A 17,536-nucleotide genomic window follows, 5' to 3' on the forward strand; every position below is an offset into this window, starting at 1 on the left:
TTTTTGATGATTAGATCTCTTCTCCACGCGTCCACTGCTACATCCGTCAACCTTCATTTTAAACGTTGCACTGAGTGCAATTGGGCGGCTTATCTGCTTGGCTTCTATACTCAATTGAACAGATCTTTTTCAGCTGAACTTTTCCTCGCAAAGATCCTTTCTGTCTACTACTGGTTGCGTAAAACTTTACTGAGTTCTCTATTCGTCTACGAGGGCCAAATTGCGTGCTTCAAGAAAATCTCATTATTACGAAATTGTAGCTTTTTGATACAATTCGAAGAAAGCCCTTTGTAAATGTCTTTGGTTGCTGCTACAGATAATCCGAAGAGCATATCGACCTTCGCTAGATGCTGCCTCGCTCTAGCGGCCATTTCGAGTCAAATTTGTGTCTCATTCACTAAATCTGCTCTTTATGTTCTGGCTGTCAACTCTTCTAGAACAACAAATGGCGAAATTACATTTCCCAGCACCTTTTTCCGCGACTATCTGATCGTGACTGAATCCATTCTCAGTGATGGGTACGATAAAACTAATGATAGCTATTCTTTTGTTGTGTCAGCAAAACTGCTAGTTGTGTTGTTACGCAATTTGGATTCTGGGCATGTCAATTATATCCATCTCAGCGTCGATTGTAGTGAAAGCACAGCTCCTTCCAAGAGGTATAAGCTCAACGTAGAGATATTCACAAAGAAACAGGTCCTCAAAAAATATCAAATTGGTTATCAGCCTGCAGAATTCGTGCCAACTGACATTCCAACAAGATATCTTAATCTCCGACGGAACGTACGGATAAATCAGTTCACCCTCGAAGTCTCTACGCTCAAACTGTTTGTCGATATGACACCATCTGTTTCTGAAGATTTTGGAATTGATGTTAAAAATAATAAGATCATGCTACTGGCGTATTCAAAACAAGTTGTTCGAGACGCTGATTATCTCAAACAAGCGATGCTGATCTCTGTTCTGATGGCCATCAATGAGTTGCCACTGTCAAATTTAGAGGATAATCTCGTTGGTATAAATTTCAGGCTCAAAGATTTTCGCACATACATGAACTTGGTTTCTACATTTAGGAAGGATACGCGGCTGTCAGCGGACTATACAGATGAAGAAGCCACCATTGATACATACTTCTTGCAGCCTGGAGATCCGATTCTTTTTCAATTCCGTGATTTCGGTGTATCTGTGAACTTGATTCAAATTACTGCCAATGATGGAGAGGCCCGCCAGGGAGAAGATCAAACGGAGAAGCTTATTTTGAAACCTGCAAGACTAAAAGATCAATTAATGGTGGAGAGTGGAAACCTGGAATCAGATCTCCCGACTCTTGAGCAGCTCAAAGCAACGGCAAGAGATCGTGGCCGAGATATCGAGCTCGAAGCCGAGTTGACTCCAGAAGACGAGCAACTGGCGGATCTTCTTATGATCACCTACGGAAATTCTCATGAGAGCGGTTCTGAGTCTCATAGAGGGCAAAAGCGCGCACGAGAGCCAGACACATTCGAGGAGGAAACTGATGATCTTCAATTCTTAGAGGAACCTGAATTCGGACCAACTCAAACAACAGATAAACCAAAGGCGCTCTTTGATTAATGGAAGCTCTCCATCACTAAATTTGACGACTTCATCCTATAGTTAGAGGCAAACAACTCTTGAGCATTGAAGTAAGGATATGTTTTGGCTCTTAACTCTACAGTAGGCAGGGATTATCTTCGAGCAGTACCTAACCAGCATTGACTACACACAATCCATGCAAAATCATTATATTACAGTTGCCGTATACATATAAACCTAAAAAGCGTCTACTTGGCCTCCTCGATCTTAGGTTCCAGGTAATGATGCCTCGTCCATCTAAAGCCTTGCACCAATTGCGCACACTCATTGACAAAGTGGCAGCCAAACAACAAGTAGTTCTTTGGCAGGATGGCCAAGGAGTATTTCATGAAAACCAATGAGTAGATGATCAAAGAACCAGTCATAGGACCACTGATGAACTCTGGGTCCTTCTTCAAGTCCAAAACAGCAGCGACAGGGATACCAAAGTTAGACACAGGACCCCAGAAGTGAGTGGTAAAAACATAACGAAACGTCTGTTTGTTGAATATATTGCGGAACGACATGTTTACCAGACTTCAAGTATGGAACTAGCTCGGTGCTTAAGTCTCCGGGAAAAGAGTGGGGGAGGATCGATGTGTGCAGGCATAGCTGTTGCGATTTGAAATGGAAGACGAGTATTTGGTGTGTAAGCATGATAGGTGAGGTATTGGAAATGATGTGGTGGTCAAATTTTTGCGCCTTTGTTTGCTTAATTGTTGTTCTTTTCTTGAATTACTTCATCCCTTTGTCTATGATGAGACGAGACTTGAAGTCTACAAACTCTAATAGAAAAAATGCTGGCCAATACCGCTAAACACTATAACTAATCATTCTCAATTTTTTTTTTTTTTTCATTTCAGTTCATTTCATCCAGAATATCACTGCGAGCTTCCTCCAAAATTATTTCTCTGCTCATTTTGTTCTTCGGGTAAACCATACTCAAACGAGTTCATTCCAAGAAGGAATGGAGCAGTATCACTGTTTGTGGCCCAGAATGGATCTTCGCCTGACATTCTAAAGATCTCGTTAAGGCTTGGATTGAGCTCGTATTCTTCGAATTGTTGGTTGAACTGGCCACTGCTCTTGTAGTCGTTGTACTGTTTCAAGATCTTGTCTTTCCGGTCCAAAATTTGTTTCATGAGATAGCAGATGTTTGGTGACCAAAGATTGAGCGGGCCGCTTCCAAAATTGCAATCGGAGCACGTAATTTCAAGAAGCAAATTGACCTTGTAATCAATTTTACTCAAGAAGTCTATGGAATCACTGTGAATAAGCTCGTTGGCCTTGGTATTGAGAAGAATGAAGACGACAATTATACCTTGGTAAATGAACGCGCTAACAAATGGGAATTTCAACAGAAACACTTTGTCGATCATATCCTCGGTTATGAGCTTTCCGCTCTCGTCTAAGAATTGTGGTACCTCTTTATCCACATACTGCTGCACGAATTCACATGTGAAGTCAATAAATGAGATTACCGATTCTGTAATGAGTCCCAAGCTTAATTGCGATGCACCGCTCAGAATGCTCAGGAATCGTTCAAGTAGTTTGATCCTATTAACGTGCAAAATGATCAAGTCGGACAAGGCATCTTCTTTGTCCACTACCAAAGGAAGTTCAGTCACTGGATGGGTCTCCTTCTGTATACTCTCGGTCTCAGTTTGGTATACCGTCCCAATGAAATACTGCAAATACTTGTCTTCTTCCTTGAACTTGACATCCAAATTCAAGACTTCCTGTTCCGACACATTCATGATATAACTCTCGATCAACATGAGGTTCAGCAAACGGACACATTCACTCAACCCAGATTTCAACTGGATCATTGTCGTGTTGTTGCTGGAGCTTGAATTTGGGTCGTTTGGAACATTCAAGTTAAGCAACACCTTCAGACTCAACTGGATCAAAATGGGGTTTGGACGGCCTAAAATTGAGCAAACGTGGCCAGTGATATTTCGTAGAGCAAACCAGGTCTTGATTTTCGAAATGTGGTACAGATTATCATTTTCAGGTGTTGGGATGGTTCCGTCGCTGCTCATGCTAGCGTCTTGAGGGATGATATCAACATTATTGGCCGCAGTTCTAGACAGTTGGTTTGACGGTATAGCGTCCATGTTGACAACCACGTGCAACCCGATACTGAAAGCCACTGCACAGCAATGGAACAACATTGACCAGGACTCCTCATAGCGTTGCTCAATAAATTGATGCTCAGCGCATAGAATGTATGATTGAACGGTAATGAAGGTTTCGCTGATTAAATTGTGGCGAAGCTTCAGATAACCCCATGCCAATCTGTTTTTGACCAAGTCGTCAATACGCTTGTACATTTCTTCAGCAGAGCGAACTGGATCATCTGTGATACCACATAAATTGTAACGCGCTGGACTCATTCTGCGAATAGCGAGCACCAATATCATATGCAAAAGGAGCAAATCATCATCACCGTCCCAGTCGTCATCCAGAGTAAATTCATGAGAGTCTATGAAATCCAAGACTGCCAGCTTAGACAAGAAGTAGTGGTACTTCGGAAGCTCAAAAAAGAAATCGACCAAATTCTTAATCACTGCCTTATTTCTGTCATCGGTATCATCGGCCAGCAACACCCATGGAAGAGGCTTTTTCGGGCAATCGTAGTTGCCCCGATCCCTATTAGCGTGGCTGGGCTGCTCAGAATCTGAATTCATCTTGTTGGGGTTGCTGGTCCACATATGCTGATGGTGCTTCTCACAGGACAGGTCATCATGGCGAATCAGCAGAAGCGACTCCACCATGGTGTTTGAAGACAACGGCCCGTAGTACTTCTGACCCAGCTCGCTGGTCTCGCCCGAGATCTCGAACGCCTTCCCCTCTTCACCCTCAACTTCATTACCTTTTCCATTGCTAGCCATGTTGCGCTCGGAATTGACAGGACTAGACATGTCTTCATTACTTGACTGATGCGCGATCCGCTCCAAGCGCTCGTTCTCTAACTTCAACCGATCGATTTCATCCACCAACCTCTGCACATCGACCGGCGAGGCGGAGGTGGTCAGTTCTGTGTTGGAGTCTGTGGTTGCACGTGAAGCAACAGTTTCATCGATGGATCTGTTTCTAAACTTGGCAGGGAACTCGCACCGGAATCCCTTGTTAGAACATTGATTACAGGGGTAGTGCTTGTTGCACTTGATCTTGCGTCTACGACAACGCACACACGAGATCGGAAACTCTGTCATTGGTGGCACGTAGATGTGGCGATTGAGGCCGGGAAGATAATAGTTGCTTGGGTCGGTTCTGGGTTTGGAGTAGTATTGCCAGTCCGCCTCATTACCAGTAGCAACAGTATGCACATCTGCTATTTGCACCCAGTCCGGGGAACCAAACACAGGCATCTAATCGGGTCAATAGCAGTTTGAAACAGATAAAAAAAATCTAATGTGAAAAAAGTAGGTGTTGCTATGTCTTTCATTTTCTTTCTTGTGCTCTCACCTCAGTGCTTGGGGCCAGGTTGCTTTCGTTGCCTATACTATCGGTCATTTGACGTGCAGACAACTGAAACATTCTTGTGTGCCGGTGGTAATCGCCCAATGTAGCTACTTCCCCTGGAAGTGTAATAAAAGAGCCTGGAGAGATCAATTCGTTTTGATCAATTAATGAAAAATATACACGAAAAGTTTTCAACTTAAATGACAACAGGAATGCACTCGGCCCTTGGACTGGCTGCTTCACTGCTTAAATGAGTGTCTTTGTACTCTATGAAGTAGCTTTATATCGCAGATCTGTTACACCAATGAACACAAAATTAATCGAATTTATAGTACATATGCTAAATGCTTTTGAAGTAGATAGTAGCCCGTTACGCATCGTACCAGTATAAAAATGTATGTTATCCCAAACTTAACGACGGTCGGCACCGAAACTTCTCTTACCAGAGAACAAATGCTTTGGCATGGCTGCGGTAGTGTGACGATCACCTTCACCTTGGCGCGCCATTCTGTTTCTCTCTCTTCTTTGCAATTTAGCGAGTCTGTCTGCCAGCGAACGCACTGCGCCATCAGCAACACCATCGTTGAATCTGTCGGATTGGTCAAGAGGAGCACGCTTCTTTTGAATCTTCTTCTTGGCGAGTCCTTGGTTCTTTCTCAAGATGTCAACACCACTCAAATTGTTCTTGACACCCTTAACTCTCTGCTGCAAAGCACTTGTGTCGTGTCCCAAAGACTCCATGTGATCCTCCATCTGGCTGAAAGATTTCTTGATATGCTCTCTTGGCATCAACGCCTTGTTCTTAATAGACTTTCTGACACGAGCCTCTTGGATCATGACCTTGTGTTTACTACGGATCCACTCAGCCTTGTCTTTAATCTCATCAATCTCCTCACCCTCAGCATCAGACTCAGAGTCGTAGAAACCCTCGGCCTCCAATCTCTCCTCCTCATCCTCCAAAGCTTGCAACTTAGCAGCGATGTCGGCGTCCAAGAAATCATAAACATTCTTACCGTCCAACATTTCAGGCATTGTGTCAGCCTTCCAATCGTCATTCTCCAACATGTAGAAGTCCTTGAGGTTGATGTTGAAGACACCGGCACCACCGTTGTTCAGCTCGACATCTCTGGAAAGAAGTCTTCTGTTAGGGTCCTCTGGGTCGTACTTCTCGAGGTTCTTGACGTCCTCGGGAATATGTGCTGGTCTCTCGACATCGTCACGTTGCTGAGGTCTAGCAACATGAATCTTGTTCAAGACGTTGTTGATACGGCCAGAGCCCTTCAACTTTTGTTCAATACGAGCAGTCAACAACTTCTCACAAGCCTGGTTTCTGACTTGCATGACGTTCTCCTCCTCGTAACAGGATGTGTGCATGACATCGACACCTGGTACATCGTGCAAACTCTTGATGAGCTCTTGGCTGTGTGGGTCCAAGTCCTCGACCTTGATGATATCGGACTTGTTCATAACCACCATCACAGATTTGTTGGCGAACAAAGGCTTGATCAGATGGAACAACTTAACTTGTGCCTCGATTGAGAAACCACACTGCTCGGACAAATCCATGAAGTACAAAACACAAGAACGCAAATGAGCAATGGCGTAGATAGACTGCATTTCGATGTTGTTCATTTCTTCAGTAGGTCTGTCCAAAATACCGGGAGTATCGATGGCTTGGAAACGCAAGTATTTGTAGTCAAAGTGACCAACGTACAAAGACTTGGTGGTGAAAGCGTAAGGTTGAACCTCAACGTCAGCTTTGGTGATGCACTTCAAGAACGAGGACTTACCAACATTAGGGTATCCACATATAAGCAAAGTTCTTGTGTTTGGATCTATGGAAGGCAAACGGCCCAAGTGCTGTCTCACCTGCTCCAAGTACACCAAAGGATCCTTTAATTTCTTGGTAATGGTGGCCATACGTCCCAAAGCAGCTCTCTTCAATTGCTTACATTGGTACAAAGATTGACCGAACTTCAACAAACGGACGTAATCTCTGGCAACCTGTTCGATTAACATCTTGGCTTTGGATACTGCAGCCAAAGAAACCTTGTAGTGATTCTTCTCATACAAAGTGTCCATCAAGTCTCTGTGAAATGGGTGCACATCGTTAATGTTTGGGAAACCAGACAACATGTCGGTCAACTTCTCTGCGAAGCCCTCGGCGGTGAACTTGACCTTTCTCATGTAGAAGGCTCTGATACGGGTGATCTTGAACCCAGCTCTGATCACCGTAGGAGTCTTTCTCTGGGTTCTGTTGAGCACGATGTCCAACATATCGTTGGCCGTAGGCACGGTCGGAATATCCTTCCACGTAAGTTGCATTGTGTGTGAAAGAGTACTTGAGAAGCTGAGGTACTAGTAAAATTGTGGGAGTCTCATCGCATTTTTTGAGATGCCTCCTGCAGACAGTGCGGTCTGATTTGGGGGAGCGATGACCTTGAGATAGCTGATAAGTGTGGATTTCGATTTCTTAAGGATGAATTTTCAGTGCAATTTCTTTGAAGAATATCATGTTGACAAGTGTTTTTTTTATTTTTTTTTGCCGTGATAGCACCGAAATATGTCCTAGCACATAGTAGTACTAGTTATCCTAATACACAAAGAAGCGAGCATTGGTTAACAAAAACGTAATGAGTTTTTGAAAACCATTAACAATTTGATACTGTTCACTTCGGTTTGAGGTATTGTTTTGTGTAGATGATCACTGTTGAATCATTCACAAGTACCTCACCTCCATGAAATCAACGGTTTTCAAAGGTTAGAAATCGCACAGATCACTAACCCCAGCAAACCAAATCAAACTTTCAAAAAACTCTTTTTTTGGAATTGCGCCTTTACGAAGAATTTTCTCTGCAGAAGCGTTTGGACAACTAGGTGTACCATTCCTTTGGTCTATTCAAACCAACAGTATATACGTAATATTATTTAGACCCAATAGATTTTGGGTTAACAAAATAATGAGCATCTAGTGCAAATGATGTGTCCACTGAATTCCCTTACGGTATCTGTTTTATTAGATGTGATAACTTATAAAAACTTGAGTAATGACATTTTGAAGAAAACCACGCCGGAATTTGTAGAATTAGAATCTTTTGCAGAGCTCAAAACTTCTTTGGGATCTACTCATTGTGGTGGTACACCAAGTAGTGGGGCATTCCAAATACCTCATACCCGAGTCTCTTAGCCATCTTAGCAAAACCCTCAGTTTCGATAAGATGGTAGAATGGAAATGATGGGAACATAGCTCCATCTCTGTGCACATCTGCGTTCACCAAGACAGCACCGCCTCCAACACCATCGAGCTCCATCAAGGTGGATGGGTTTTCGTCAGCATTATAGAAGTGTGCCATCAAAGCTCTATAAGTAGCAATTTCACTGTAGCCCTCGACAATAATCTCATCATCAGCCATTTCGGAGGCGATACGTAAACCTTCCTCAGATTCAACCCAATTGTTGAAATCATAAGGTCTAATAGCTGGCTCTCCATTCTCAGTATAACGTTGGTACACATTACAACTGAGGACTGGCTTGTCATGCATAATCATATCCTCGAGAAGACTAGTTGGAGTCTCGACGATGTCTGCGTCCAACCATAACACCCAGGTAGTAGCAGGAGCGATTGTGGTGAACAAAAGCGAGTTTCTTGCCAAAGCCATCATGGATCTGCGCTCTTTTTGGGCTGCCAAAGCGTGACGGTCCTTCTCCAATTGCGAGCCCAAAGACTCGGTGTCCTGTCTCAAAATCGTAATCTTCTTGAACTTGTGAGGTTTCGACTGAGCGGTCTTGACAGCCTGTTCCAATTGCTTCAATGCCTGGTCACCTTCGGCGGTACGTGGAACGATGAAACCCAAGGAGATCAAATTGTGAGGGTAAGTCAACTTGTTCAAGTTCTGCCAATACTCAGGCAAAAACTTGGCCATAGGTGTCAAGATCAACACCTCACCTCTGCCGGAGGCCTTGACAGATTCGGACAAGGCGTTCAAATCGTAATGGGCAATATGTTCTTTAGGCATATTGGTCACTATCTTGGAGTCTCTGTTTTTCTGCGCGAACCATCCGGTGTTTTTCTTAGCATATGAATATCTAGGTTTAGTTGTTGCAGGGCCAGTCGAGAAGACAAACAAGAACACAGTAACGAAGAATGCCACAAAGCCGACTGCCGCAAGGGGCTTTCTTCGTAAGAGAAGCGCGATTTTCTTGGTCGACAACATCGGGTGTGAGATACGGAAGTTGATATTCGATGATGAAAGATTCTGTAGGTGTACCGCGTACTATACAGAGCTGGTGCGAAGGGAGCCACTCAGAAGTAAAGGAGGACACGACAATAGGAGGTGTTGGATCCTAACTTAATTGGAAGTGTGGATGTTTTTTTTAACTTCGGGCCTCTATCAATTCTGAAAATTTTTTAGTATATTTGTATCACGGCTCGCACGTGTCTAGTCACCTACATTCCTTTCCAAAATCACTTCGAGCGTAATTTTGACAGGTTTAGATACAAGCATCGTACTCAAGGAAAAACTCGCGATTGGATTCGCTATTTTGGATAAATTCGTGAGCACAATAAACTAAATGTGGGATTTCAAAGTAGGCGAATAATCTTATGGATCTTGATTCCATCTGCATCATGGTATAGATATGTACTACAGTATTTCATAAATTTCATTGTATTCAGAACTAAAGGTAAACCAACGAATAGCTTACTTGAAGACCTTACCGTCAGCGATCTCGACCTTCTCGCCGTTGACCTCAACAGGCTCGTCCCATGCCAACATGTTGTTGATGAACTTCTTGACACCCTCGTCGGAGCCGTCCAACTTGGTGTAAGAGTAAGACTCCCAGTCTGGAGCAACGTCGAAAGCTGGAGCGTACTCTTGGCCTCTGACCAAGAAGAAACCGGTGATACCGTTGTTGTTGTTCTCACCGTAGACAACCATACAACCGAACATGTACTTGGTGGAAGCAGACAATCTGTTAAAGAAACCACCAACCAAGTTGTTAGACATGAAGGTCATGGTCAACTCGTCGTTGTACTTGTAGTCAACCTTCCACAAGGACCACTCAGATGGGTCGTACATGTTGTCCCAGAACCATGGAATAGCCTTCTCTCTGGTCTCCTCGTTAGAGTAGATTCTCTTCCACTCGTCAACACCTTGCTTAGACTTACCCAAAGCCTCCAATGGGTGCTTTGGCTTAGGAATCTCAGCTGGGGCCTCCTCAACGACCTCCTTCTTTGGAGCAGCCTTTGGAGCAGCCTCCTTCTTTGGAGCGGCGGCCTTCTTCTCCTTCTTTGGAGGAGTGTACTTGATAGCCTCCTTGCACATCTCAATGTCGGTTGGGATACCGGCCTTGAACAATGGCTGAGCGCTAACGGTCTTGAACCATCTAACGGTAGATGGGTTTTGCTTTCTCCAGGAAGCGTCAAGAACGTTCTCGAAAACTCTAACAAAGACGAAAGCAGTGAAGTAGTCAGCGAAGGACAATCTCTCACCGACCAAGTAGGTGTACTTGGAGAGTCTGTCCTCAAAGACAGCAGCAATCTTCAAGAGTTGAGCTTGAGCTTGGTCGACCTGGACCTTGTTGTATGGAACGACACCAGTGATAGACTTGACGATCTTAGAACCTTCAACCAAGAGCTCAGAGTTAGCCAATGAGAGCCACTTGAAGATCTCGGCATACTCCATGTTAGTCTTGCCCCACAAAGTGTTGGAGTCGACGAGAGAGATCACTTATGGTTAGTAAACATTTGAATGTGAATAATTCGAAGCCATATCGGAAAGAAACCAACAATCGCTGTTCTGAAAAACTTCAGAGTAAAGAATCTCGACATAATTTATTAAGACAGGGATAACTGTATAATTTGAAAAGGTTTCTCATCATTTTGGACCAGAAAACAACGTGGCATGGAATTAAAGCAATTGCAGCGTAAAGAAGCGCAATTGCAACGAAAATGAACATACAGTAAACGGAGATGGCGATGACCTCAGTCAACTTAACACCCTTTGGGCCAACGAAGGCTGGGACCTTACCCAATGGGAAGAACTTGGTGTACTCAGCACTAGAGGCTGGGTCAACAATCTTCACATCCAAGTTGAAGTGCTTGACCAAAGCAGTTGGAATGACTGCTCTAATTCTGCTGTTAGCGTATAAGGTACCTTGAGACATCTTTGCGGTTAAGTAGGCACCAGTGGAAGATTTTTCTTTTTGAAATATTGGTTCCTCACGTGGTGGCCGGGTAACCTATGATGGAGGACGTAGGTCTTCGTGTTGAACGAAATATAATTAACAAAAGAATTGATTTAGTTCATTTGGTTAAATGAAAATTATGTATACTCAATAAAATTCGGAAAAATTCTCTTTTTGTTTTGACTCCTCTGTGTGTGTATCAGTTGTTTTGCTGGGCATTGGGTCCCGATGGATAAGGAAGAACCCATTTAGCGTTCAGAACTGTTCGTGAGAAATTAAACGAAACTGAATTCAGGAGGAGTATTGTTTTTTGAAATTCGCGCTCTCGTCGGCGATTTCTTTTTTGTAACTGAAGGACTCGTATCGAGTATCTTACATAATTGATGCCATGATATATATGCTAGCATGCCTCGAGAAACGTGCCAACATTTTGCCTCGTAGATTTTCATGGATTTCTTTAAAATTGGCTTCTTATAAATATTAAAATGTGAGACGTTTGCCTTACGCGTGGGGTCGTTAACTTTGCTTGATCACAGTACAAAATGTTAAAAATGAGTCTTGTGGTCAGAGCAAATGTTCAATCAAATGAGTATTCCTCGATTTTTCAGAGGTTTGGATTTTTGGAAACACTGGATTTCTTCATATTAGACTCCGATCAGGGCAACTCCTAGAAAACATGTTGCAGAAGATCTAAAGTTTTTCGACTGATCAACAGACTGAGGATACTCTCTCAAAATGAAATGAACCATATTTCTCTCGAGGCAAAAAAGTGTATCGGAGTTTTGTTTGTATTGGGCAATTGACTTATGTAAAGTAATTCTAAAGCGTTGTCATCACTCTCTGCAGAATCGAATCGGCAGGTGAACTCCCACATTGTGCACTTTCCGACTCAGACTCGGACTTTACATTGCAGAATGCTCCGATACTGAGTCTACAAACCAAAAAAAAAAAAAACCGCGGATCAAGTCGGCCAAGCATTATCGTGCTATCAGATAATTCAAACAATCTTAATTAAGAAATGGGCGTTGGAAACTGTGCCTCCACTTAAATGTTTGAAGCGCCACTTAGCTTCTATTCGCTGCTGGATGATCAATCTGATTTGATCTGGTCTGCATCGGATACAATTGAGCAGTTCGGAGACAAGGACTATTTCGCCTCTGCGCCAAATCTGCTGACCGATCAAGTTGCGAAATAAAAGCGCCTTTTCCTTATCCAAAACTAAGTAGTCGGCCCCCATCTTCGAAACATAACGACTATCAACAGTCATATTTACGAGATGTTGCCGGTCAGTTATTAAGGTATACATCTGTTTAATGTGTTAACTTCGGGCGGACCGGTGCATATCCTGCGGCGCTTAGAAGACGTAAAGAACGCGTAATTTACCTTTTGTGCATCTTACCTTATGCGGCTGATCTGACTGGGCTACTAACGCGGACTTCCTCTAACTTACTTGGAAGGAGACTTAAGAGCAATGGCATGTCATCAAAAAATCTCTGAATATAAATACCAATTGTTGCAAGTTCGTATTTCTATATACAGATCACCTTGCAACTCGTTCGCTGATTTAACGAAGTCATAGCCTGCAGTATCTACGGAATGCCCTTCAGGAAGTACTCATTTTGCTGACATATGCCAGGGAGCAAGTCGTCGACTGAGAGTTTTTGGAATAAGAAAGAAAAGAGCATATTTTGCTCGAGACTGATGCAATATCAAATGCTCGAATTTTTCATACAGAATTAGGCCTACATGTCTTGGCAAACTGTTACAAAATGCTTGAAGGCAGCAACGAAACTTTGGAAGAACGATGTACAGATCCAACTCGAACCGAACAGTCATAAGGGCATTAAATTTTAATATGAAGACAATTTGAATCTAAACATGTTTGTCTGAATAAAGCTCACCGGCTTAATTCAATTCTATAAACTACTTTCGTAAGACATGCTACAGTAAAGTCCAGCCAAAACATGTGATCCACTTTTGTTTCACATCTTCTGACATCATGGATTTGCTGATCATGTCAAAAATATGTCGTAGCCTTGCTTTTGCTGTGTGTTTTCCCTCGTCTTTGTGGTGAAACTTTGACATAAAGTATGAGTTCAAAATATTAAGCGCGACACATTTGTCATTTGGAATCAAGATGGATGATTGTCCATAATTAGTAGTTTCAGGCAAGTCATCCATCGTAATGTTCTCCGACAAGTATTCCTGACGCACAAGTTTCAAAAGGCATAGACGAAGCTTTTTGGAGTCTGAACTTGATCCGTTTGGATTTAAATCTTTGTCTTGAGAAGGTAGAACAATGTGATCAAGTTCAAATGGTGTAATTGCGAAGAAGTCGGAGATGTTGTGACCACTTGTATCGTAATCAATTACTTGTTCTAACGGAGAATCAATCTTGTGTAATGGATTGAAAGCAGACATGAACGATACTGGTGCTTTTTGAAGAAGTTGTTTTTTTATGAAAAACCTCAAAATAGTAATTGCTTGAAATGAAGTGATCACAAGACTAGCACTGCTCAATCTTCGGATTTTCGAAGAAGATATACCCTGATACCTTCCAATTAGTTTATTGAGTATCCTGCCTTGATTAGCAAGAATCGCTGCAAGCTCTTGAGTGTAATGAAAACTCGGTTTGCTAGTGTGTTGCATAACGCTGCATAAGATCAACACGACAGATAATAGAAGTCGTTCAAAAGAGGGAAATGATGCTACGGAGATTTCCTTAGTACGAAATTCACGCCAGAGATCAAGTTGCACCTTAGCAAGATTCGTAAGTTTCTCCAACGGAGTCAGATCAGCGCAACACAAGATACAACCGAAAAGAAACTTCAACTTCAAACGACCGCGTTTGGTGACAGTAGGTGCTTCTGCAGCCTGAACAAGCTTTATGCAATAGTTGGGAACAACTGATTTCCAGACCGTTATTTCATTAAACAAATCCAATAGCCAAGCATAATTCTGAGATTGAATGACAGAGATAAACACTCGCATATTTGACGGATTTAGCGCAAGATCAGGCTCTAGAGTCGGATCGAAATTGGTCTGGCTATGAAAAACCAGTATTGACGGTATTGTTTTGACATAATCTCTGATTGGCTCAGCAGTATTCAGTAGTTGTTGTTGTTGCTGGTGTAAAAGATAATTCTTTATATCATAGTTCTCGATGAACATACTTTCCTTTAATGTGAAACAAGCTTGGTTGGTAGGATTAAATGGATACTCAAAGAAGTTCTGCGAAGAGCCAGTCTTGCTCGAGCTCGCGGCATTGAAGACCCCTTCAGATGCTACCAATCTACCTGGTGATATGCTGGAGTTTCCAGCAGATAAAGAAGCAGGTTGTGGAAGCAATTCAGCCATGAACTTCGATTCAGCTTCCTTCAAGTCTTCCGGCCTGTGTAACTTCCTGAAAGCCTTATAACGCTCAGGCCCTTCCTCGTATAGCGTTGATACTGCTATAGATTGATCTAGAATCCGAAACTTTTGACTCTCATTCCTGCTAGACGGGTTTTGGCTATTATTAAGAGAGTCTTTGGGATCGTAGAGAGTGTATTGGGTAAAGTTAAGGCGGATTCCTCGGTAGCACTTTCGTCTAGAGTTTATACAGTTCTGACAAACCGGCTTCTGCTCGTCACACTTCATGTGACGATCTCGACATGTGAAGCATCCTGATCTCGTTCGGAGCTTCTTCGGTTTTGTTCTTCGATTCATTCGTTATGTGGAGGGCGGATTTGGGCTTGGTATCAAGTTACAGAGGTTTCAATTCTAAACAATGCAGACGGGTCTAAATACGATATGACAAAAGGCCAGGCCTGTTGGACGTTTCAAGGAACGCTTTTGGCTATTGGCGGGGATGCTCAGGTGAATCTCATAGGTGGGAGTCGAGTAAGAGAATGGACAAACGCACGAAAATGATACACGCCGTTGCCCGATAAACGCAGTCTTCAACAGTGTACGATCCGGTCAAAGAACAGAGGACAACTGATTTTGATGTGTGCTACTCGCGGAAAAGTTGTGTGAAACCAGGAGCGGATTCCGGGTACTTATAAATTGTCAGCCGGAACAATGAATAAATATAAGCAAATGTGTGCATAGGAAAGTGTTGCAGATTCAGGTATATATATGCAACGGATTGTATACGGTGACGTGAGAGGCGGCTTTAAGCCACCACGCTTCCAGTCCCCAGAGTTCGGCCCCGCAAACGGGCAGAAATTTCCCATTTGCTTTCGAAAACATGTTATCGAGGTGTCGTAAGTGTGCTGTATATCCAGGACGGGACGCAGTACAGGGCGTTGTTTGTTTCCTAGCCGATGTTTCCTGCACCGCGGGCAGTAATCTGTAATGGAAATGAGTCTTCCAACATACATCTTTCGAGGCCTACTGGTTACATCCGCGGTGAAATGAGAAGAGAATAGTGGCTTTTAGACGTGTTTGCAGCGGCGAAATGCTGCTGCATGCTATCTAAAATCCTGTCTCTGCGCACGTTATGCATTTTCGGCAAAGCCTCCTAACCAAGGTGGAATTTTGCGTAATCTGCGGCTCGGCCAATGCCGCATGCAGCCACCAGTGCGACCGAAAATTCTCAAATCGTGTCCTTACAACGTCACACCTGGCGGCCTTTGTCAGGGGTATCCAAACCACACCCTGTATCAGCTCAAGCAAAAAGCTCGATTCTCGCTAAGCGCATACGTCAAATAAGCGAGCCCATGGCTTAACATCGAACCCCGTCTTCTGCTCGTATTTTAGTTTTCAAAGTGAGTTCCATTACATAATCAGCTTCTGCACATATCATTGAATGGTCAGCCGCAAGCTTACGGCCAGAATGGGCACTGATGCGCAGACACTAAAGGTCTTAAGATCAATATTCACCCGCCAATGTTTATATTAACTCCGAGAAGCCTAGAATATTGCAATGTATGCAATTCGGACAAATTAGCCGGACAAGTCTAGAGAGGCTGACATCTGCGGAGATCGAAGCTTCTTTGGAATATTCGACATTTGAAGCGGTCTAGCAAGACGAAACTCATTTTAATAAATACATAAGTTTAGGAGTCATCTCTATAAATTATTTATCGATTTGTCACAGAAAATACATCTTCGAATTCATGTATCCGCCAATAAACCTTCTTTTGGCAACTCGAATCACTTTTCAGTCTCATCCTTCCGGAGTTTGTATGCACACACATGAGGCTGAGCCGCTTCTATCCACTCTTCCGTGTTCTAGCAATCCAACCGTATGGTTCCAACAGGGTTATGAGCGTTAGCAGTGCCGGAAAACCGTTGGGGTGTACTAACACCTCGGTAATGGCAGTGCAACCGTGGATAGTTGGGAAAAAATGACAAGTCTATGGGGGAATCTCAGAATTCCATGTTAGCTTTGAATATTCTTGGCTGCCGAAGTCAGTGCTGTCTGCCAATCCGTCCCATTACACTTCTTTTGTCCATGGATTATCCATGGATAGTCCAGGGCGGAATGACGTTTCAACCGGTCAATAGCCGCTGATGTCAGAGTGACGCTATGGTTATTATCCTAGATGGCTTTAATTGGGTGAGATATTTGGTCTATGGAGTGTAAGAGTACAAGAAATCGTTGGTCTCGCCAACCCGTTCATATTGTTGTTGGGCTATTAGCCTATCATGTGTTTCAACAGGACAGCAAGGTGGAAGTTACAAGCGGAGACTGGGGAACACGCTCTTAAAAATTCTTGTCGGCTTCATTGCTTGTGACAATTTTGGTCATTTTTGGCTATTGCTGAGGCAGTCTTGCCCGCTTTTGGCAAGGTTCCCGGTGTCAATGTGGACAAGAGCTCCGGAGTATCGAGTTCGGCTGCTTTTGCAAGAATTGGTTATACTCCCTACGATCCGACAACTTTGTCAACTTATTGCGAATTATTCTTGATACATTTAGTCTCATGTAGAACATCTACTGTTTGACGGACCTACAGGCAAGGACAGGAGAAGCGAGCTGAAGTCTCCGCAAAGAATTACCATCTTAGTAGTAAGGTATGTCATATTCAATTGCCTCCGCTTCGAGACCAATACTCAATTCTTGACATGTTCCGTGGGTTTGGGGCTAAGAAGTCGTCATACGAGAAGAGTTCCGTGAGCGGGGTCAAGACACCTGATTGCTTACTACCTATCCATGAATTGTGTGTATCTAGCTAATTTGGACTCCTTGTTTTTCGACTTGTAATTCAGTTATCGGAGTAGTACCGAAGGGAATTGAGGGGTACCCTCTAGCTGACCGGGCTCAAAAAAACAATTCATTGAACCCAGATGAATTTAGAGGACA

General features: G+C 43.2%; 7 protein-coding genes across 7 annotated transcripts; 1 reads left to right on the top strand and 6 right to left on the bottom strand.

Annotated features, from left to right (window-relative positions):
- Window positions 1–294: 294 nt before the first annotated feature.
- Window positions 295–1,593, top strand: PUMCH_002203 (uncharacterized protein; the record flags this gene model as incomplete). The annotated part of the gene is made up of 1 exon (XM_063021217.1): window positions 295–1,593. The coding sequence occupies one exon, from the start codon at window positions 295–297 to the stop codon at window positions 1,591–1,593; it is 1,299 nt and encodes a 432-aa protein (XP_062877287.1).
- Window positions 1,594–1,802: 209 nt separating this feature from the next.
- On the bottom strand, window positions 1,803–2,120 carry PUMCH_002204 (uncharacterized protein; the record flags this gene model as incomplete). Its single annotated transcript, XM_063021218.1, has 1 exon — window positions 1,803–2,120. The coding sequence occupies one exon, from the start codon at window positions 2,118–2,120 to the stop codon at window positions 1,803–1,805; it is 318 nt and encodes a 105-aa protein (XP_062877288.1).
- Window positions 2,121–2,474: 354 nt separating this feature from the next.
- Window positions 2,475–4,811, bottom strand: PUMCH_002205 (uncharacterized protein; the record flags this gene model as incomplete). Its single annotated transcript, XM_063021219.1, has 1 exon — window positions 2,475–4,811. One exon carries the CDS (start codon window positions 4,809–4,811, stop codon window positions 2,475–2,477), a length of 2,337 nt encoding a protein of 778 aa, XP_062877289.1.
- A 661-nt stretch (window positions 4,812–5,472) lies between these two features.
- Window positions 5,473–7,386, bottom strand: PUMCH_002206 (uncharacterized protein; the record flags this gene model as incomplete). Its single annotated transcript, XM_063021220.1, has 1 exon — window positions 5,473–7,386. The coding sequence occupies one exon, from the start codon at window positions 7,384–7,386 to the stop codon at window positions 5,473–5,475; it is 1,914 nt and encodes a 637-aa protein (XP_062877290.1).
- A 797-nt stretch (window positions 7,387–8,183) lies between these two features.
- On the bottom strand, window positions 8,184–9,275 carry PUMCH_002207 (uncharacterized protein; the record flags this gene model as incomplete). The annotated part of the gene is made up of 1 exon (XM_063021221.1): window positions 8,184–9,275. The coding sequence occupies one exon, from the start codon at window positions 9,273–9,275 to the stop codon at window positions 8,184–8,186; it is 1,092 nt and encodes a 363-aa protein (XP_062877291.1).
- Window positions 9,276–10,869: 1,594 nt separating this feature from the next.
- Window positions 10,870–11,226, bottom strand: PUMCH_002208 (uncharacterized protein; the record flags this gene model as incomplete). The annotated part of the gene is made up of 1 exon (XM_063021222.1): window positions 10,870–11,226. The coding sequence occupies one exon, from the start codon at window positions 11,224–11,226 to the stop codon at window positions 10,870–10,872; it is 357 nt and encodes a 118-aa protein (XP_062877292.1).
- A 1,962-nt stretch (window positions 11,227–13,188) lies between these two features.
- Window positions 13,189–14,955, bottom strand: PUMCH_002209 (uncharacterized protein; the record flags this gene model as incomplete). The annotated part of the gene is made up of 1 exon (XM_063021223.1): window positions 13,189–14,955. The coding sequence occupies one exon, from the start codon at window positions 14,953–14,955 to the stop codon at window positions 13,189–13,191; it is 1,767 nt and encodes a 588-aa protein (XP_062877293.1).
- Between the last annotated feature and the right edge of the window lie 2,581 nt (window positions 14,956–17,536).

This window comes from Australozyma saopauloensis, chromosome 3 (assembly GCF_035610405.1).
Source record: "Australozyma saopauloensis chromosome 3, complete sequence".
NCBI classification, from domain to species: Eukaryota; Fungi; Ascomycota; class Pichiomycetes; order Serinales; family Metschnikowiaceae; genus Australozyma; species Australozyma saopauloensis.